Source organism: Geotrypetes seraphini, chromosome 4 (assembly GCF_902459505.1).
Source record: "Geotrypetes seraphini chromosome 4, aGeoSer1.1, whole genome shotgun sequence".
NCBI lineage: Eukaryota > Metazoa > Chordata > Amphibia > Gymnophiona > Dermophiidae > Geotrypetes > Geotrypetes seraphini.
In genome coordinates, this window is record NC_047087.1 from 323,975,045 (window position 1) to 323,994,593 (window position 19,549).

At 46.2% G+C, this 19,549-nt stretch overlaps 1 protein-coding gene across 1 annotated transcript in view; it reads left to right on the forward strand.

Moving 5' to 3' along the window:
• Window positions 1-19,549, forward strand: part of BUB3 (BUB3 mitotic checkpoint protein) — a 170,782-nt gene that overhangs the window by 16,575 nt on the left and 134,658 nt on the right. The window contains 1 exon segment of the mRNA XM_033942986.1: window positions 16,392-16,586. Within this exon segment, the coding sequence (XP_033798877.1) occupies window positions 16,392-16,586 (195 nt within the window).

The following is a 19,549-nucleotide window of genomic DNA, read 5'->3' on the forward strand; positions in this document are numbered from 1 at the left end:
CCTACCTGGACGATTGGCTAATCAAGGCCCCGACCAGGGAGGGGGTTATCTCAGCAACCCGACAGACTATCATCTTGCTTCAACGTCTGGGGTTCGAAGTGAACTTCCCCAAGTCTCAGTTGTGCCCGGCTCAATCCCTTCAGTTTATCGGAGCCGTGCTGGACACGGTTCGCCTCCGTTCGTTCCTCCCTCCTCCTCGGTTGGAGGCTCTGCTTCGGTTGAGTCGCCAGGTTTCTCTGCTGCCCGCAGTATCGGCTCAGCGCATGATGATGCTTCTGGGCCACATGGCATCGACGGTCCACGTCACTCCGTTCGCCCGGTTGCATCTGAGGCTTCCTCAGTGGACCTTGCCTCTCAGTGGCGACAGGATTGCGATCCAGTCTCTTGTCCGATAACGGTGACTCCTTCTTTGAGACGCTCGCTCCGTTGGTGGACAAACTCTTCCAATCTTTCAGGGGGTTTGCTCTTTCTCGTTCCTCTGCACCGCAAGGTCCTGACCACGGACTCCTCGGAGTACGCGTGGGGGGCTCATCTCGACGGTCTGCGGACCCAGGATCTATGGTCGGCAGAGGACCGCCTTTGTCACATCAATGTGTTGGAGCTTCGTGCCATTTTTCTGGCTGCTCCAGCGTTCTGCCACCTGCTCCACGATCAGGTAGTCCTCGTGCGAATGGACAACCAGGTGGCAATGTATTATGTGAACAAACAAGGGGGAACGGGTTCTTGGCCCCTGTGCCAGGAAGCCCTGCGCCTTTGGGAATGGGCGGTTTCCCAGAACATCTTCCTACTTGCGGTTTACATCCAGGGAGAGAAGAATTGCCTAGCGGACAAACTCAGTCGTCTTCTCCAGCCGCACGAGTGGTCGTTGAACTCCCGAGTTCTGCGCGAGGTCTTCGACCGCTGGGAGACGCCTCAGGTGGATCTGTTTGCCTCACCGGAGACCCGCAAACTGCCTCTTTATTGTTCGCGGATGTACTCCTCGGACCGTCTCGAGGCCGATGCCTTTCTTCTCGACTGGGGAGGGAGGTTCCTTTACGCGTTTCCTCCTTTTCCTCTGATCTTGAGGACGCTGGTGCATCTCAAATCGACCAGAGCCACTATGATTCTCATTGCGCCTCGTTGGCCTCGTCAACATTGGTTCTCCCTACTACTTCAACTCAGTGTCAGGGAGCCTCTGCTTCTACCTGTTTTTCCCTCTCTGCTGTCTCAGAGTCGGGGCTCGCTGTTGCATCCCAATCTTCAGTCTTTACATCTGACAGCTTGGTTCCTTTCCCTTTGACTTTGATTCCTATTTCTCAGTCAGTGAGGGAGGTTCTGGAAGCCTCGCGTAAGGTCTCGACTAGGCTTTGCTATTCCCAGAAGTGGACCAGATTTTCATCTTGGTGTTCCTTGAACCGTTTGGACCCGAGTTCGGTCCCAGTGTCTTCGGTGCTGGAATATTTGCTGCATCTGTCTAAGTCTGGACTGAAGACGACTTCCATTCGGGTGCATCTCAGTGCCATTGCGGCCTTTCATCGCCCTCTAGAGGGTCGATCTCTTTCTCTTCATCCTCTGGTTGCGCGTTTCATGAAGGGTCTCGTGAATGTTCATCCCCCTCTGAAACCTCCGCCTGTCGTTTGGGATCTTAATGTAGTCCTAGCTCAACTGATGAAGCCTCCTTTTGAGCCTATCGACAAATCTCTTCTTAAGTTTCTCACTTGGAAGGTGGTCTTTTTGATTGCGCTCACGTCCGCTCGTTGGATTAGTGAGCTGCAGGCTTTGGTTGCGGATCCACCTTTTACGGTGTTTCATCATGACAAGGTGGTTCTTCGCACCCATCCTAAATTTTTGCCTAAGGTTGTGTCTGATTTCCACCTCAATCAGTCCATTGTTCTTCCGGTGTTCTTCCCGAAGCCCCACTCCCATCCTGGTGAGGCGGCACTTCACACGCTTGACTGTAAGAGGGCGTTGGCATTCTATCTCCAACGTACCAAGTCTCATCGGAAGGTTCCTCAATTGTTTTTGTCCTTTGATCCTAATCGATTGGGACATCCTGTTTCCAAGCACACCTTGTCCAACTGGTTGGCTGCTTGTATTTCCTTTTGCTACGCTCAGGCTGGTCTCACGCTCCATGGTCGAGTCACGGGGCATAAGGTCCGGGCTATGGCAGCTTCGGTTGCTTTCCTCCGGTCTACTCCTGTGGAGGACATATGTAAAGCTGCCACTTGGTCTTCGGTTCATACGTTCACCTCCCACTACTGCCTGGACACTTTGTCCAGAAGCGACGGCCGGTTTGGCCAGTCGGTGTTACGTAACCTGTTTTCCTAAATTGCCATCCTCCCACCTGCCCTTTTTTGGTTGGCTTGGAGGTCACCCACATGTGAGAATATCATGCCTGCTTGTCCTGGGATAAAGCACAGTTACTTACCATAACAGGTGTTATCCAGGGACAGCAGGCATATATTCTCACAACCCGCCCTCCTCCCCGGGGATGGCTTCTTTGCTGGATATGGAACTGAGGACCACGAGGTGGGGATGCGCCCTCTAGTGGGCAAGAAGGCATGCACATGCGTGGTGCAGTGTAGCAAACTTGAAACTTCAATCAAGTTTGCTTGAAAAGCTGTCCGCGCTGGGGCTCCGTAGATGACATCACCCACATGTGAGAATATATGCCTGCTGTCCCTGGATAACACCTGTTACGGTAAGTAACTGTGCTTTATAGCAGACTATAATAGAAACATAGAAGATGACAGCAGAAAGGGGCCATGGCCCATCAAGTCTGCCCACTCTAATGACCCACCCCCCCATGACATTACCCCCCTAGAGTTCCCACATGTATATCCCATTTCCTTTTAAAGTCTGGCACACTGCTGGCCTCAATCACCTGAAGTGGAAGTTCATTCCAATGATCAACCACCCTTTCACTGAAGAAATACTTCCTGGTGTCGCCATGATATTTCCCACCCCTGATTTTCAGCGGATGCCCTCTTGTGGCCGAGGGACCTTTAAGAAAGAAGATATCCTTTTCTATCTCGATATGGCCCGTGATATATTTAAACGTTTCAATCATGTCTCCTCTCTCTCTACGTTCCTCGAGTGAGTATACGTAGAGAGAGAGGAGACATGATTGAAATTCAGGGTAAGAAGAAAGAGGGAGCATGATGTTACATGTTAAAGATCATATTAAAGACACACAATTGCAGGACCTACAGGGTAGGAAAGAGGCACTTTGGAAAGAGGGAGTAGAAAATGTATCTACATTGGTGTGATATACAGACCACCTTCACAGACGGAAGTGGAAAGAGACTTAATTGAAGATATTCAAAATATAGCTGTAAAAGGGGAAGTACTACAAATTGGTGACTTTATTATGCCAAATGTTGATTGGATAGAACCCATAAAGCAGGCCTGCACAACTCAAAAATGATCTGGGGCCGAAACGAAGTCAGAAAATGTAGTGAGGGCTGCAAGTAATGGCCACGGCTCGAGGCACCCAGAAGTCTGCAGATGTTGCCGTGATGACATCATGCTCATGTGTGGCATCATCACGTTGACATTCGCGCATGCACAGAGGTCTTCCAGACAGTCCCTGAGATGCCAGTAGGGAGTGCCAGCAGGGAAGAGGGCGAGGAGAGAAGGAGCGGTACTGGCTCCAGCTGATTGCCTATAGCAGTGTTTCTCAACTACTCCAAGCTAAGTACCTCCCAAGCTCCGCCCTAAAACCACCCAAGCTCTGCCCCAGATCCTATTCCCTTTACTAATTGTAATGCAATTTTTTCCTTTCATTTTTCATATACACACAGCAGATATAAATTCTCAAAACTGACACATTTCAATCACTATATTGAAAATAAAATCATTTTCCCTACCTTTGTTGTCTGGTGACTTTATTTTTCTGTGCTTTTTAACAGTTTCCAGGGCCTTCTTTTCTCTTCTTCACTTTCTGCCCTGCATCCATCTTTGGCATTAACTTAACATTTAATTTTTCTGCTTCTCAAAATCTGCTCTTCTATGTCTTCCCTTCCCTTCCTATCTCTCTCTCTCCTTCCCTCCCCATTTCCATGGTCTGACATCTCTCTCCTTCCTCCCAGTAGTCTGACATCTCTCTCCTTCCCAATCTGGCATCTCATTCCTATAATCTGACCTCTCTCTCTTCTACTACTACTACTACTACTATTTCTAGAGCGCTACCAGACTCCCCTCCACTCCTTCCCTTCCATTCCTTGGTTTGATATCGCTTCCTTCCTTTCGTCATCTCTTCTCCCCCTAGTGTAATATTTCTCTCTCCCTTCCTCCTTTCCACCCCCTGCAATCCATCTCCCCAGGAGTGTTGCACTGGCAGGTATTCCATTTACGTTGTGCCCAAGAAAGAAGGGTCTTTTCGGCCCATTTTAGATCTGAAGAGAGTCAACAGGACACTTCGGGTCGTATCTTTTCGTATGGAGACTCTGAGGTCGGTCATTTTGGTCATTCAGCTGGGAGAATTTCTGACGTGTACAGTGAGAGATTAGAGAAACTGGGCCTCTTCTCCCTTGAAAAGAGGAGACTGAGAGGGAACATGATTGAAACCTTCAAGATAATGAAGGGAATAGACTTAGTAGAGAAAGACAGTTTTTTCACACTCTCCAAGGTAGGGAGAACGAGAGGGCACTCTCTAAAGTTAAAAGGGGATAGATTCCGTACAAACGTAAGGAAGTTCTTTTTCACCCAGAGAGTGGTGGAAAACTGGAACGCTCTTACGGAGGCTGTCGTAGGGGAAAACACCCTCCAGGGATTCAAGACAAAGTTAGACGAGTTCTGCGGAACTTGAACGTACGCAGGTAGGGCTGGTCTTGGTTAGGGCGCTAGTCTTTGACCTAGAGGCCACTGCAGGAGCGGACTGCTAGGCACGTTGGACCACTGGTCTGACCCAGCAGCGGGGGGAGAGGAGGAGGAATCGGCTGTGCAGAAGGCTGATTGGAATTGACGGCTGTGCAGAAGGCTGATTTGTGGACTCATTCATTCCCTGTATTTTCTGACCGGAAGAGGGAGTCAGAAAATACTGCGAATGACTGAGTCTGCGAATTTGTGGGGGTCTACTATATAACATTTTCATCTTTGGTTTTCATTTCCTGATAATTCTTAACATTCTATTTGCTTCCTTAGCCACTGCCACACACAGAGTTGAGGGCTTCAACATATCCTCAACAATGACATCTTGATCCATTTCCTTGGCTTTTACTCCTAACGTGGAACCCTGCATCACATAGCTATAGTTTGGGTTCCTCTTTCCCACATACGTGACTTTTCACATTAATCATCATTTGCAATTCTGATGTCTCTTGCAATTTCACAGTCCTCTTTGTGTCATCAGTAAATGTAATTATCTCGCCAGTTATTCCCATCTCTAGATCATTGATAAATATGTTAAAAAGCAGCGGTCCCAGCACAGACCCCTGAGGAACCCCACTATTTAGTCTTCCAAAAATATACAGGAAAAAAGAGATAGTGATAAGTTATTGAAGAGAGGTATTGCAGGAGAGCCCCACCATTTACCCTTCTCCATTGAGAATACTGACCATTTAAACCTACTTTTTGGTTTCTGTCTTTCAACCAGTTCTTAATCCATTAAAGGACATTCTTATGCAATCCCACTTTATTCCGCGACCAGTGGGTTATTTCCATTTACCTACCAGGACTTTGTAGAAAGCTGGTAACTTCAGAGACTTAAACCCGTTCCCCCTCTTACCTCGTCACTGTCCCTGTAAGCATCAGTTTTCTTTTTTACAAGCCAGTCTGTAGGAGCTTGTCTTTTCTGCTCGTGTTTTATTTTGCGTAACTTCAATCTTTGCATTCGCAGTTTTCACCCTCGTGCTGCGGAGTTTCCCTCCGGAGGCAGCTCTGACTGCAGGAGATCGCAGACCTTTGGAAAAGTCTGCTTCTAGGAGATTCCCAGCTTGTAGGTAAACCCCCAGACAGCTCGGGGCTCATGAACCTCCCTTGGGAGCTTGCACACCCCAAGTTCGTCCTCTAGTAGGTCAAGCGTAGGCTGCGTGGTTCCATGGAGGCGTGTCCGGGATTCGAGCCAGACTCTTCCTCTGCCAGGACTTTCCAAATACAGGTAAGCTAGATTTCTGTTTTCTGGCCAGCCTTTATAAGAGTGCCATCAGAATGGGTTTAGCACTTAGTTATTGGGGGGGGGGGGTCTCTAGTTCCAGCACCCTCTTATAGCATTGTTGTGTCTTTCAGGTTTCTAATGTTTCATGTCATTGTTGCACTTTTTCATATCAGCAGAATTGACTTACTTGCCAGGGAGTTTCTCCGTTCCCCTTTCTTGTTGTTATCCTCTAAAGATGTTCCTGGCTGCTTTAAGACTAACTGATGCTTACAGGGACAGCAAGAAGGGGAGGGGTTTAAGTCTCTGAAGTTTGAGGCTTCCTAGAAAGTCCTGGCGGGTAGATGGAAGTAACCCATTAGTCCCGGAATAAAGTGTGGATTTGCAAGAAAGAAGATTAGCAAAGGTAAGAACCTAATCTTTCATTAGGCACATCATTCTGGAACACTTGGTTATGTGTATCTGACCATGAGATCTTGTGTAGATAGCCTCATTTACATTTTTCTCCTCCACCTCCCATTACTCTGGGCTGTCCTGTAATTCCTCAGTTTTACTCTCTACATGCAAGATGGTAGGATCCTGTCTCTTCTCGTGTTTATTTTAATTTGGTTTTTTTTTTTTTGGGGGGGGGGGTTTCTGTCTGGTTAGGAGACTTTTCAATGTTGCAGAGGCTCCCAATTTAGGGACATCTCTGGTTGCAGAGAACACAGACCCTGCAGCTAAGGGGCAGCCTGCTTTGCAGGGCACCTGCTTGGCCAGCCTGCATTAACAGTCTTGGACCTCAGGAACTGTTCCCTTGGGAGCAAGGCTCACTCCTGGTGTCGTCTCAGAGAGCTTGAGTGCAGTTTAAGTGGCACCGTGGCAGTTTTTCACAAGGATCTGGTCCTACGACAGTTATTTTGAAATTCCCAGTTTCCTCAGGCCAGGATACTAGAGGACTGTCTGTGTTTCACGTGCCATGTTGGGGGGAGGAAGGGGCAGGAGCCACTGCCTTAGCCTCCTCTAATCCCTCTGGAGGAATGGGGTCCCTTCTTGGATTGAGTTCTAGTTCAGAAAACCAGGCTAGAGCTGGGAACTGACAAAAGGGCTTCCCTGGCGAAGCACAGCCATACATCAAGTTTCATGTTTATTTAAAATTTCTTATACCGTCTAATCAAACCTTCTAGGCGGTGTATAAAATGTTAAAACCATATACTGATTAAAATACAGTTTAAAAAATACAGAACAGCATTAGGACAAATACTAACTTTTAAGGACTAATAAACTAACAAAAAATTAACGAACAGATACAAGCGGGAAAGGGGGCTGGAATTACAATATGTGGAGAAAAAGAGAACATGTAAGGGAGAAGAACAATAGGAAGGGGAACAGGTATTAAGATTCCTTCTCAATACTAGGTAGTCCTTAAAAGGACAATTAGGAGTCAAATGTGTTGAGAGAGAGAAATGTCTTTAGTTTTGACTAAAAGTCGGAGAGTAAGTTTTTCACGTAAGTAGTTTGGAATACTGTTCCAAAGAGAAGGGGGTGCTACCAGAAAAAGATTGACGACCTCAGTGTGTTTATATGTTTCAATGATGGGATAACAAGAAGGTTTTGAGATATAGATCGCAAAGACCTTGTAATATTGTAAGGGATAAGTAGATTAATGAATTCAGGCTGATGATTTTCTCTGGTTTTAAAAGTTAATAAAATAATTTTATAAGTAATTCTATGTTGTATAGGTAACCAGTGAGCTTTATATAAAAAAGGGGTAACATGATCATATTTTTTTGCGTTAAATAAAATTTTTACTGCAGTGTTTTGTATCAGATGGAGTCTTCATTTTTCTTTTTTTATTGTGCTTTGGAAGAGGGCATTACAATAACTGATGCATGAGATTACAAGCGCACGGAGAAAAGAGAGGCAAAGATAGAATATAGGACCAGGTCTACAGCGGTCAAAATGGCAGTTAGGGAGACAAAACTTCGAGTGGAAGAAATTCTGGCAAAAAACATTAAAAAGGGGGACAAATCCTTCTTCAGGTATATTAGTGACAGAAAAAGGAACACAGGCGGGATAGTACACCTTAGAAGACCGGACGGAAGTTACGTGGAAGCAGATTCCGATAAAGCCGAACTACTGAATGAATACTTCTGCTCAGTCTTCACCTGTGAGGCACCGGGACACGGTACGCAGTTGAAGGCAACACAAAGCACAGAAAACCCGTTTCAGAATTTTGAGTTCACACCAGGTGAAGTTTACAGTGAACTGGCAAGACTCAAGGTGAACAAAGCCATGGGACCAGACAATTTGCACCCAAGAGTGCTCAGAGAATTGAGCAGTGTCCTGGCGAAACTGTTGGCTGAGCTATTCAATCTCTCCCTAAGTAAGGGGAAAGTTCCCCTGGACTGGAAATTAGCTAATGTCGTTCCTCTGCATAAAAAGGGTTGCAGGGCAGAGGCTGCGAATTATAGACCGGTGAGTCTCACATCAATAGTGTGCAAACTCATGGAAACACTAATTAAAAGCAAATTGGACACGATCTTGAATGAAGGGAATCTTCGGGATCCCAATCAGAATGGATTCACCAAGGGTAGGTCCTGCCAATCCAATCTCATCAGCTTCTTTGACTGGGTAACAAGAAAGTTGGACTTGGGAGAGTCTTTGGATGTCGTGTACCTGGACTTCAGTAAAGCTTTTGACAGGGTCCCACACCGCAGGCTGCTAAGCAAGATGGAATCGATGGGGTTAGGAGAGACACTAACTGCATGGGTCAATGATTGGCTGAGTGGCAGACTTCAGAGGGTGGTGGTTAATGGTACCCTCTCTAAAACATCGGAGGTGACCAGTGGAGTGCCGCAGGGCTCGGTCGTGGGTCCACTCCTTTTCAACATATTCATAGGGGATCTGACTCAAGGGCTTCAAGGTAAAATAACACTATTCGCCGATGACGCCAAGCTATGTAATATAGTAAGTGAATGCAGTTTACAGACTTATATGGCGCAGAACCTGCTTACATTGGAAAGTTGGTCCTCAACCTGGCAGCTAGGCTTCAATGCTAAGAAATGTAAGGTCATGCACCTCGGAAGCGGAAATCCATGCAGGACATACTTCTTGAACGGAGAAACTTTAACTAGGACTTCAGCAGAACGAGATTTAGGAGTAATCATCAGTGCAGACATGAAAACTGCCAATCAAGTGGAGAAGGCTTCATCTAAGGCAAGGCAGATATTGGGTTGTATCAATAGAAGTTTTGTCAGCCGAAAGCCTGAAATCATAGTGCCGTTGTACAGGGCCATGGTGAGACCTCATCTGGAGTACTGTGTGCAATTCTGGAGGCCACATTACAGTATAGATGTGCGCAGAATTGAATCGGTTCAGCGGACAGCCACCAGGATGATCTCGGGGCTCATGGGTTTCTCGTACGAAGAGAGACTGAACAAATTGCAGCTCTACACTCTCGAGGAACGTAGGGAGAGGGGAGACATGATCGAAACATTTAAGTACCTCACGGAACGTGTTGAAGTGGAAGATGATATTTTCTTTCTCAAGGGACCCTCGGCCACAAGAGGGCACCCGCTCAAACTCAGGGGCGGAAAATTTCATGGCGACACCAGAAAGTATTTCTTCACAGAGAGAGTGGTTGATCATTGGAACAAGCTTCCAGTGCAGGTGATCGAGGCAGACAGCGTGCCAGACTTTAAGAATAAATGGGATACCCATGTGGGATCCCTACGAGGGTCAAGATAAGAAAATTGGGTCATTAGGGCATAGACAAGGGGGTGGGTAAGCAGAGTGGGCAGACTTGATGGGCTGTAGCCCTTTTCTGCCGTCATCTTCTATGTTTCTATATTCAAAGAAGCAGGTTCTAATAGTTTAGATAGAGATCTTATCATACGCAATCGATAAAAACATCGTTGGACTACTGTGTTAATATGTAGATGGTATGATAGTTTACTATCAACGTGATTCCTAATAATTTTAATTAACGTTCTACTTTGATAGATTGAGTTTTGAACTTAAGAGGAGTTTGTAGGGTGAGTCCATCTTTGATGGGAAAAATCATAAGTTTGGATTTATCGACATTCAAAGAAAGCATATGTGAGTTGAGCCAAACTTTAATTTTTTCTAGTTTTTGGTTAATAAGAATTATTTTGTTAGCATTGTTTAGGTCGATCGATGAACTAATTGAATGTCATCTGCATAAGCAAATGTAGTGAAACCGATAGACTGTCCTAAGGTTAAGAGAGGGGCTAGAAAAATATTGAACACATCTTTTGCAAAACTCCAGAGTGGGCTGCAGGAGCTCCTCCTGCCAGAGCCTTCTAGGCGTCCTTGTCCAACATTTGCTCTAGAATTTATAGGCATGATATATGATGCATTTCTAAATTACAGTGATCCCTCAAGGGTCATGATGGTGGTAGTGCCAGGGATTATTCCCTTTAAGGACATATATTCCCTGCGGCAGAGCAGTCGGAGGAGGACTGGGATGAAGTGAGTTCAGTATCTATGCCTTTACTGTCCCAGCCAGGTCCTCAGTATTAGGAGACTCAGCATCACACCTGGGAGAATTAGGTTCCGACCAGGTGGTAGCCTTGGATCTCGTAGAGAACATGACTGTGCGCAGGATGTTCAAGCCATCAGCGCTTTTGGAGATTATTACCGAGTTTCTCCAAGAATTAAAGATAGAGCTTTCACAGGCCTCTACTGCCCAGTGCTCACTCATCAGCAGCACCAAGGCTCAGACCACATGCTTTCCCGCCCATCTGGATTTTAACTAAGATGCCCACAGACCATTGGGAGGTCCTGGAAAGACTCCTTCGGAAGGCTTAAGGCCTTGAAAAAACTTTACCCGGTAGTCGCTGAGTTCATCAGCTGTTCAGTCCACCAAACATAGTAACATAGTAGATGACGGCAGATAAAGACCCGAATGGTCCATCCAGTCTGCCCAACCTGATTCAATTTAAATTTTTTTCTTCTTAGCCATTTCTGGGCAAGAATCCAAAGCTTTACCCGATACTGTGCTTGGGTTCCAACTGCCGAAATCTCTGTTCAGACATACTCCAGCCCATCTACACCAGCCCATCTAAACCCTCCCAGCCATTGAAGCCCTCCCCAGGTTACAAAGCCCAATGGTTTTAAGAAAGGTTTGGACAAATTCCTGGAGGAAAAGTCCATAGTCTGTTATGGGGGAAGCCTCTGCTTGCCCTGGATCGGTAGCATGGAATGTTGCTACTCTTTGGGTTTTGGCCAGGTACTAGTGACCTGGATTGGCCACCTCTAGAACAGGCTACTTGGCTTGATGGACCTTTAGGCTGACCCAGTAAAGCTATTCTTATATATTGAAGAATTCTGTAAGCTGGACTTTGTCCTTAAAATGCAATTTGAAACCGCAGCGTTGGGGATAAAGGCAGCGGCAGTGATGATGAGCGTTGCACGGACTTAACATTCAAGGTTACATTATGCTCAGTGAGCGGATGCCTACGTGGATACCCAGTTTCTTGTGTCCAGAGTGGATTATGTGGCAGATGCTCTATACCAGGGATCTCAAAGTCCCTCTTTGAGGGTCACAAGGTAAAATAACATTATTCGCCGATGATGCCAAACTATGTAACATTGTAAGTAACAACAAATTGTCCGACAGTATGACACAGGACCTGCTTTCATTGGAACATTGGTCCTCGACCTGGCAGCTTAACTTCAACGCTAAAAAATGCAAATGCACCTTGGCTACAGCAATCCGTGCAGAACGTACACATTGAATGGAGAAACCTTGGCTAGGACTACAGCAGAACGAGATTTGGGGGGTGATCATTAGTGAAGACATGAAAACTACCAATCAAGTGGAGAAGGCTTCATCCAAGGCTAGGCAAATGCTGAGTTGTATCCGGAGAAGCTTTGTCAGTCGGAAACCCGAAGTCATAATGCCATTGTACAGAACCATGGTGAGGCCTCATCTGGAGTACTATGTACAATTCTGGAGGCCACATTACCGTAAGGATGTGATGAGAGTTGAGTCGGTTCAGCGAATGGCCACCAGGATGGTCTAGGGGCTCAAGGATCTCTCGTACGAAGAAAGGCTGAATAAATTGCGGCTATACTCTCTCGAAGAACGTAGGGAGAGGGGAGACATGATTGAGACGTTTAAATATATCACTGGTCATATCAAGGTAGAAGATGATATTTTCTTTCTTAGAGGACCCTCAGCCACAAGAGGGCATCCGCTAAAAATCAAGGGCGTGAAGTTTCATGGCAACACCAGGAAGTACTTCTTCACTGAAAGAGTGGTTGACAATTGTAATGGGCTTCCAGTTGAGGTGATCGAGGCCAGCAGCGTGCCAGATTTTAAGCATAGATGGGATGGTTATGTCGGATCTCTAAAAGGGTAGAGTTAAGGGGATGGGTCATCAAAATGTGATCTCTCAAAGGGTAACTAGGGGGGAGGGTTAATAGAGTGGGCAGACTTGATGGGCTTTGGCCCTTTTCTGCCGTCACTTTTCTATGTTTCTATGCAATCCACAATAATTCAGGGAGAAATATCACTGATAATTTAGGAGCCACACTAGCTCGTAAAGGAATCTCTTCACAGATATGGAGGGCTATGTATGTTAATGCACACAGCTTGGGCAATAAAATTCTAGCATTAGAGACTGAGATAACAAACGCCGATCTTGACGTGATAGCGATATCCAAAACCTGGTTCACGGAATCGCATGGGTGGGATATGGTTATACCAGGGTACAACCTACTTCGTTGCGACCGAGAGGGTAAATTGGGAGGAGGAGTAGCGCTATACACTAAGGAAAGCATCAAAACCACCAGAATCACAGATGTTAGATACACCGGGGAATCCCTCTGGGTGAACCTGGCCAGAGGGAATGAAAAATGCCTATACCTTGGGGTGATATATAGACCTCCCAGGCAACAGGAGGACAAAGACATGGAATTAATCGAGGACATAGAGAACATCACACTGCGTGGGGACACAGTAATGCTAGGAGACTTCAACATGCCAGATGCAGATTGGAACACACTCTCCGCGACTACAAAATAATATTAACTTCCATAAAGGGTGCACGTCTCAAGCAATTGGTATTGGAGCCCACCAGGGACCAGGCGTTACTAGACCTAGTTCTCACCAACGGAGATAGCGTCATGGAAGTCTCAGTAGGAGACACACTGGCCTCCAGCGACCATAATATGGTATGGCTCAACCTCAAGAAAGGTTTCCCTAAGACAAACACAGCAACAAGGGTTCTCAACTTTAGAGGCACAGACTTCAACCGCATGGGAGATTTTGTCCATCAGGAGCTACATAAACAAGCAATATCTGACAATGTGGAGGATATGTGGTCGTCTCTGAAGTCCTTCCTACACGAAGCAACAGACCGATACATAAAGACAGTAAGTAAACGCAGGAGAAACAAAAGACCCCAATGGTTCAGTAAAGAAATTTCAGACCTAGTTAAACAGAAAAAAGACGCATTTATCACCTACAAACATTTAGGCAGAGATGGGGCGAAAGAGGACTATCTAGACAGATCTAAAGCTGTCAAAACAGCAGTCAGAGAAGCCAAACTCCGAATGGAGGAAAAGCTAGCACGGAAAATTAAGAAAGGGGATAAATCTTTCTTCAGCTATATTAGTGACAGGAAAAGAAACAAAGATGGGATAGTACGCCTGAAGCAATCGGACGGTAACTTTGCGGAATCAGATTCTGAGAAGGCAGAACTACTAAACAAATACTTCTGTTCAGTGTTCACCCGCGAAGCGCCGGGAGCTGGTCCACAGCTGCAGACGGGAGATAACCAGAAAGACCCGTTTCAAGATTTTGAATTTACGCCCAGTAGCGTCTATGACGAACTATCAAGACTCAAGGTAAACAAAGCCATGGGACTGGATAACCTACACCCCAGAATGCTCAGGGAGTTAAGGGAAGTCCTGGCAGAACCATTATCTGTTCTTTTCAATCTTTCCCTAAGCACAGGAAGGGTCCCCTTGGACTGGAAAACCGCCAACGTAATCCCACTCCACAAAAAGGGCTGCAGGACAGAGACAGCAAACTACAGACCAGTGAGTCTCACGTCTATAGTGTGTAAACTCATGGAAACACTGATCAAACAGAATCTTGACACAATCCTAGACGAAGAAAAACTGTGTGATCCACACCAACACGGGTTCACCCAGGGCAGATCCTGCCAATCTAATCTGATTAGCTTTTTTGACTGGGTTACTAGACAACTGGACGCCGGAGAGTCACTGGACGTGGTATATTTGGACTTCAGTAAAGCATTTGATAGCGTCCCTCATCGAAGATTACTGAACAAGCTGAAATCGATAGGATTAGGAGACACTCTAACTACATGGGTTGGGGATTGGCTGAGCGGTAGACTTCAGAAGGTGGTGGTGAACGGTACCCCATCCGAAGCATCGGACGTGATCAGTGGAGTGCCGCAGGGCTCGGTCCTGGGCCCGATTCTATTTAACTTATTCATAAGAGATATGACGCAAGGACTTAGAGGAAGGGTATCACTGTTCACCGACGACGCCAAACTTTGCAACATAGTAGGCAAAAGCTTATTACCTGATAGTATGACACACGACCTACTGTTGCTGGAACAATGGTCAACTACTTGGCAGCTAGGCTTCAATGCTAAAAAATGCAAGATAATGCATCTGGGTAAGAGAAACCCGCGTAGAACTTATGTACTAAATGGTGAGACCTTGGTTAGGACCATGGCGGAACGCGACCTAGGGGTGATCATTAGTGAGGACATGAAGGTTGCCAATCAAGTGGAGAAGGCTTCCTCCAGGGCAAGACAAATGATGGGGTGTATCCGCAGAGGTTTTGTCAGCAGGAGACCTGAAGTTATGATGCCGTTGTACAGAGCCATGGTGAGGCCTCACTTGGAGTACTGTGTTCAGTTTTGGAGACCACACTACCGAAAGGACATGCTGAGGATCGAGTCGGTTCAGCGAACGGCCACCAGGATGGTCTTGGGGCTCAAGGATCTCACATATGAAGAAAGATTTAAAAAATTGCGGCTGTACTCACTTGAGGAAAGAAGAGAACGGGGAGATATGATTGAAACATATAAGTACATCACGGGACACATCGAGTCAGAAGATGATATCTTCTGGCTCATGGGACCCTCGACCACCAGAGGGCATCCGCTGAAAATCAGGGGAGGGAAGTTTCATGGCGACTCCAGGAAGTACTTCTTCACCGAAAGAGTAGTGGATCATTGGAACAGACTCCCACTCCAGGTGATAAAGGCCAGCAGCGTGACGGATTTTAAGAGAAAATGGGATACTCACGTGTGATCTTTAAGGGAGTAAATTCAGGGGAGGGGATACTTGGAATGGGTAGACTTGGTGGGCTATAGCCCTTTTCTGCTGCTTTTTTCTATGTTTCTATCCAGTCGGGTTTTCTGGATTTCCCCAATAAATATGCATTGAAAGCAGTGCATGCACATAGATCTCATGCATATTCATTGAGGAAATCCTGAAAACCCGACTGAATTGCGGCCCTCAAGGAGGGACTTTGAGACCCCTGCTCTATACGATCCTATTCTGGGTCCTGAGCAAGGTTTCTGCTATTTCTGCCCATAGAATACTTTGGATCAGATAGTGGGTGGGAGATTCATCCTCGAAAGCTATACTGAGCAAATTGCTATTTTGGGGGAAGGAGGGAGGGGAAGACAGGATATAGCACAAATTTACTGAAAACACACAATGATTTTTGACCAAACCCAGGCAGAAAAAAAAGTTTGGGTCGAAACTGAAATTTGGTTGGCCTGCAAACTGTATGAACCAGTACGGAATTTAAGGCCTTCCCATCAGGTACTAGTGATGTTATTCAGCACATTGAGTTTTTGTGGTTCAGGGTCCCCAATTTTTGGAACTTGCTGATCCTTAATGGTGGGGGAGTGAAATGATTGGAAACTAATATGGTGAATGGGGGAAGGAGTTATTTGGGAGTGGTTAGGAGGAATTGTATTATAGGGTTGATTGTAGTTTGGAGTATATGTGGCTAATGGGAGGGTGGGATTTCGAGTTGGTTTTTATTATCATATTGTTTTAGATTATGGCACTTGATGGGTATGTTGATGAGATGTGGGAATCAAATGATGGAAATAAAGTGTATGTATGCACGTCTAGAAAGCCTCAATGTTTTGATCTGTGATATATTTTAGATATGCTTTATATAGGTTCTAGAGAGAATTTATAAAGCAGTCATGTCTGACTCCCCTGTCCGATGCATCCCTGCAGGTTCTTGCTGCTTACATACACATGGCCAAATGATTGCTGGTCATTTCTCTCTCTCCTTTCTGTCTAGATGACGGGGTCTAATGAATTTAAGTTAAACCAGCCTCCAGATGATGGAATCTCAGCAGTCAAATTCAGCCCCAATACGTCTCAGTTTCTACTAGTTTCTTCTTGGGACACATCTGTGCGCCTCTATGATGTACCCACTAACTCCTTGCGACTCAAGTACCAGCATGCAGGACCTGTGCTGGACTGCGCTTTTTATGTAAGTATATAGTAATAAGATGCCTGACTTGGTCTTTATACTGCTGCAGAATCATTGAACACTTAAGTTTATAGAACTTAAACAATGTTTGAAGCATAAAACTCATCTGTCCTTGGTCTCTGATTTGGTAGATTGTTTGAATAAGGCAACTTTTATTTACTCACTTTTATATACCATTTTCCTGATAAAAATAGATAATTAAAAATGGTTCACAGGCATATAAAACGATAATAGTCCAGAACACAGAGAGAGAAATAACAAAACCAATCAACAGTAATTGGCCCACTTCAGTCTAACATTCAAATGTTATTTCTTGTTACACCTGAAGTAAGTGTGTAACGAATAAAAATTATAAACCAGCCTAACATTCTAAAAATCAAATCTTTGGGGAACAAAAATATTTTCAACTTCTTTTAAATAATATAAGATTCTTCTCTACTCTCAAATCTGATCCAATAACCTGGGAAGCCTTTGAATGCCATCCTACTCTTATCTATACCAGGAATAGAAAGCAGCTACAGAGAGAGGCAGAAGGAGAGAGAAGCCAAAGGGGAAAAAGCAGATAAAACAGCAGGAGAGAGAAGCAGAGGCAGGAGACCAAGAGGGGAATCGGTGAGAGTTAGCTCCACACCCCCCCCCCCCCCCCGACATCCACCACCGAAGCTCCGCCTTAAAAGGGGAGGGGCCAACGGAGCAGAGCTGATCTGAGCAGGAGAAAAGCAGCTACAGAGAGAGGCAGAGGGAGAGAGAAGCCAAAGGGGAAAAAGCAGATAAAACAGCAGGAGAGAGAAGCAGAGGCAGGAGACCAAGAGGGGAATCGGTGAGAGTTAGCTCCACCCACCCCCCGACGTCCACCACCGAAGCTCTGCCTTAAAAGGAGAGGGGCTAACAGAGCAGAGTTGATTTGAGCAGGAGAAAAGCAGCTACAGAGAGAGGCAAAGGCAGAGAGAACAAAAGGGGGAAAAAAGCAGATAAGAGCAGGCACAACCACAGCAGACCCAGAAGGCATCCGCAGCAGACCGGCAAGCAGACAGCAATGGAAGCAGCAGATGGAAGCAAGATGTTGAGCTACCCAGTTTTCTGCATCGTCTGCCATATGTATGACTACCTCCCCTCTGGGAGGCGGTCTTACGTATGCGCCCGATGTGGAGAACTGGAGAGCCTGAAGAGACAAGTCAGACTCCTGGAGGGCAGAATATTGGAACTGGAGGCACTTCAAGCTGAGGAGGGAGACAGAGATGCAGAGAACGTCCAGACAGAGGAAGCAGAGAACAAGACAGAAGACACCATCGAGGAAGAAGTCTGAGAGCTGGAGAAGTTCATAGAGGAGGCATACAGGGAGGCCATGGAAAATCACCAGCAACAGTGGAACTGCCAAAAGACACCTACAGAGAGTGCGGACCACCCGACAGACAACCACCAGGAAGAAATGGGTGATACAGTAGCAAGAACGAAGGATACGGACCTGCAGCAGGAGAGATGGACAAGCACAAACAACATCAACGCAGGTGCCATAAGGTGGTAAAAGGGGCCAAAAGAGACTACGAGGAAAAAATAGCCAAGGAGGCGAAGAACTTCAAGCCGTTTTTTCGATATATTAAGGGGAAACGACCCGCAAAGGAAGTGGTGGGACCGTTGGATGACCATGGAATAAAGGGAGCACTAAAGGAGGACAAAGCAATCGCTGACAAACTGAACACATTTTTTGCATCTGTATTTACCGAAGAAGATGTACACAGCATACCGGAACCCATCAGGCTATATGCTGGAAATGAAGACAGAAAGCTGACAGGATTGACAGTCAGTCTAGAGGAGGTATGTAGGCAAATTGATAGGCTTAAGAGCGATAAATCCCCGGGACCGGATGACATCCATCCGAGGGTCATCAAGGAACTGAAAGGGACCATAGCTGAACTGCTTCAACTAATAGCCAATCTGTCTATCAAATCGGGAAAGATTCCGGAAGACTGGAAGGTAGCGAATGTTACACCGATCTTCAAGAAAGGTTCGAGGGGAGATCCGGGGAACTACAGTCCGGTGAGTCTGACCTCTGTATCGGGAAAGATGGTAGAGTCACTGATAAAGGACAGCATCATTGATCACCTTGACGGAAACGGGCTGATGAGGACCAGTCAGCACGGTTTTAGCAAAGGCAGATCGTGTTTGAAGAACTTGATGCACTTCTTTGATGGAGTAAACAGACAAATAGACAAGGGCAATCCAGTCGACATTGTATATCTGGATTTTCAGAAGGCGTTCGACAAAGTTCTGCATGAACGACTATTTCGGAAAATTGCAAGCCATGGAATTGAGGGTGAAATACTCACGTGGATTAAAAACTGGCTGGAGCATAGGAAACAGAGAGTGGGGGTAAATGGACAATACTCGGACTGGAAGAGCGTCACCAGTGGGGTGCCGCAGGGCTCGGTGCTTGGACCCGTGCTCTTTATAAATGATCTGGACATAGGTACGACGAGTGAGGTGATTAAATTTGCGGATGATTCAAAGTTGTTCAGAGTAGTAAAGACGCAGGGGGATTGCGAAGATCTACAACGTGACATAATCTAGCTCGAGGAATGGGCATCGACATGGCAGATGAGGTTCAACGTGGATAAGTGTAAAGTGATGCATGTTGGTAACAAAAATCTCATGCACGAATACAGGATGTCCGGGGCGGTACTTGGAGAGACCTCCCAGAAAAGAGACTTGGGAGTTATGATCGACAAGTCTCTGACCCCTTTTTTCTCCCTCTACTACCCTTCTATGCTCCTCTCTCCCTCTAAACCAGCAAGGTCACATGATGACTGCTTCTGTTGCCTCTGCCTCTGGAAGATGTAAGTGATGTTGGAGGGGGTGGGCCGGCAGATGCAGGGAGTTGTGGCAAGGTTCCGCAATGACTGCAGCTGCCGGTCCATCCCTTCTGACGTCACTTATGTCTTCCGGAGGCAGAGGCGGCAAATGCA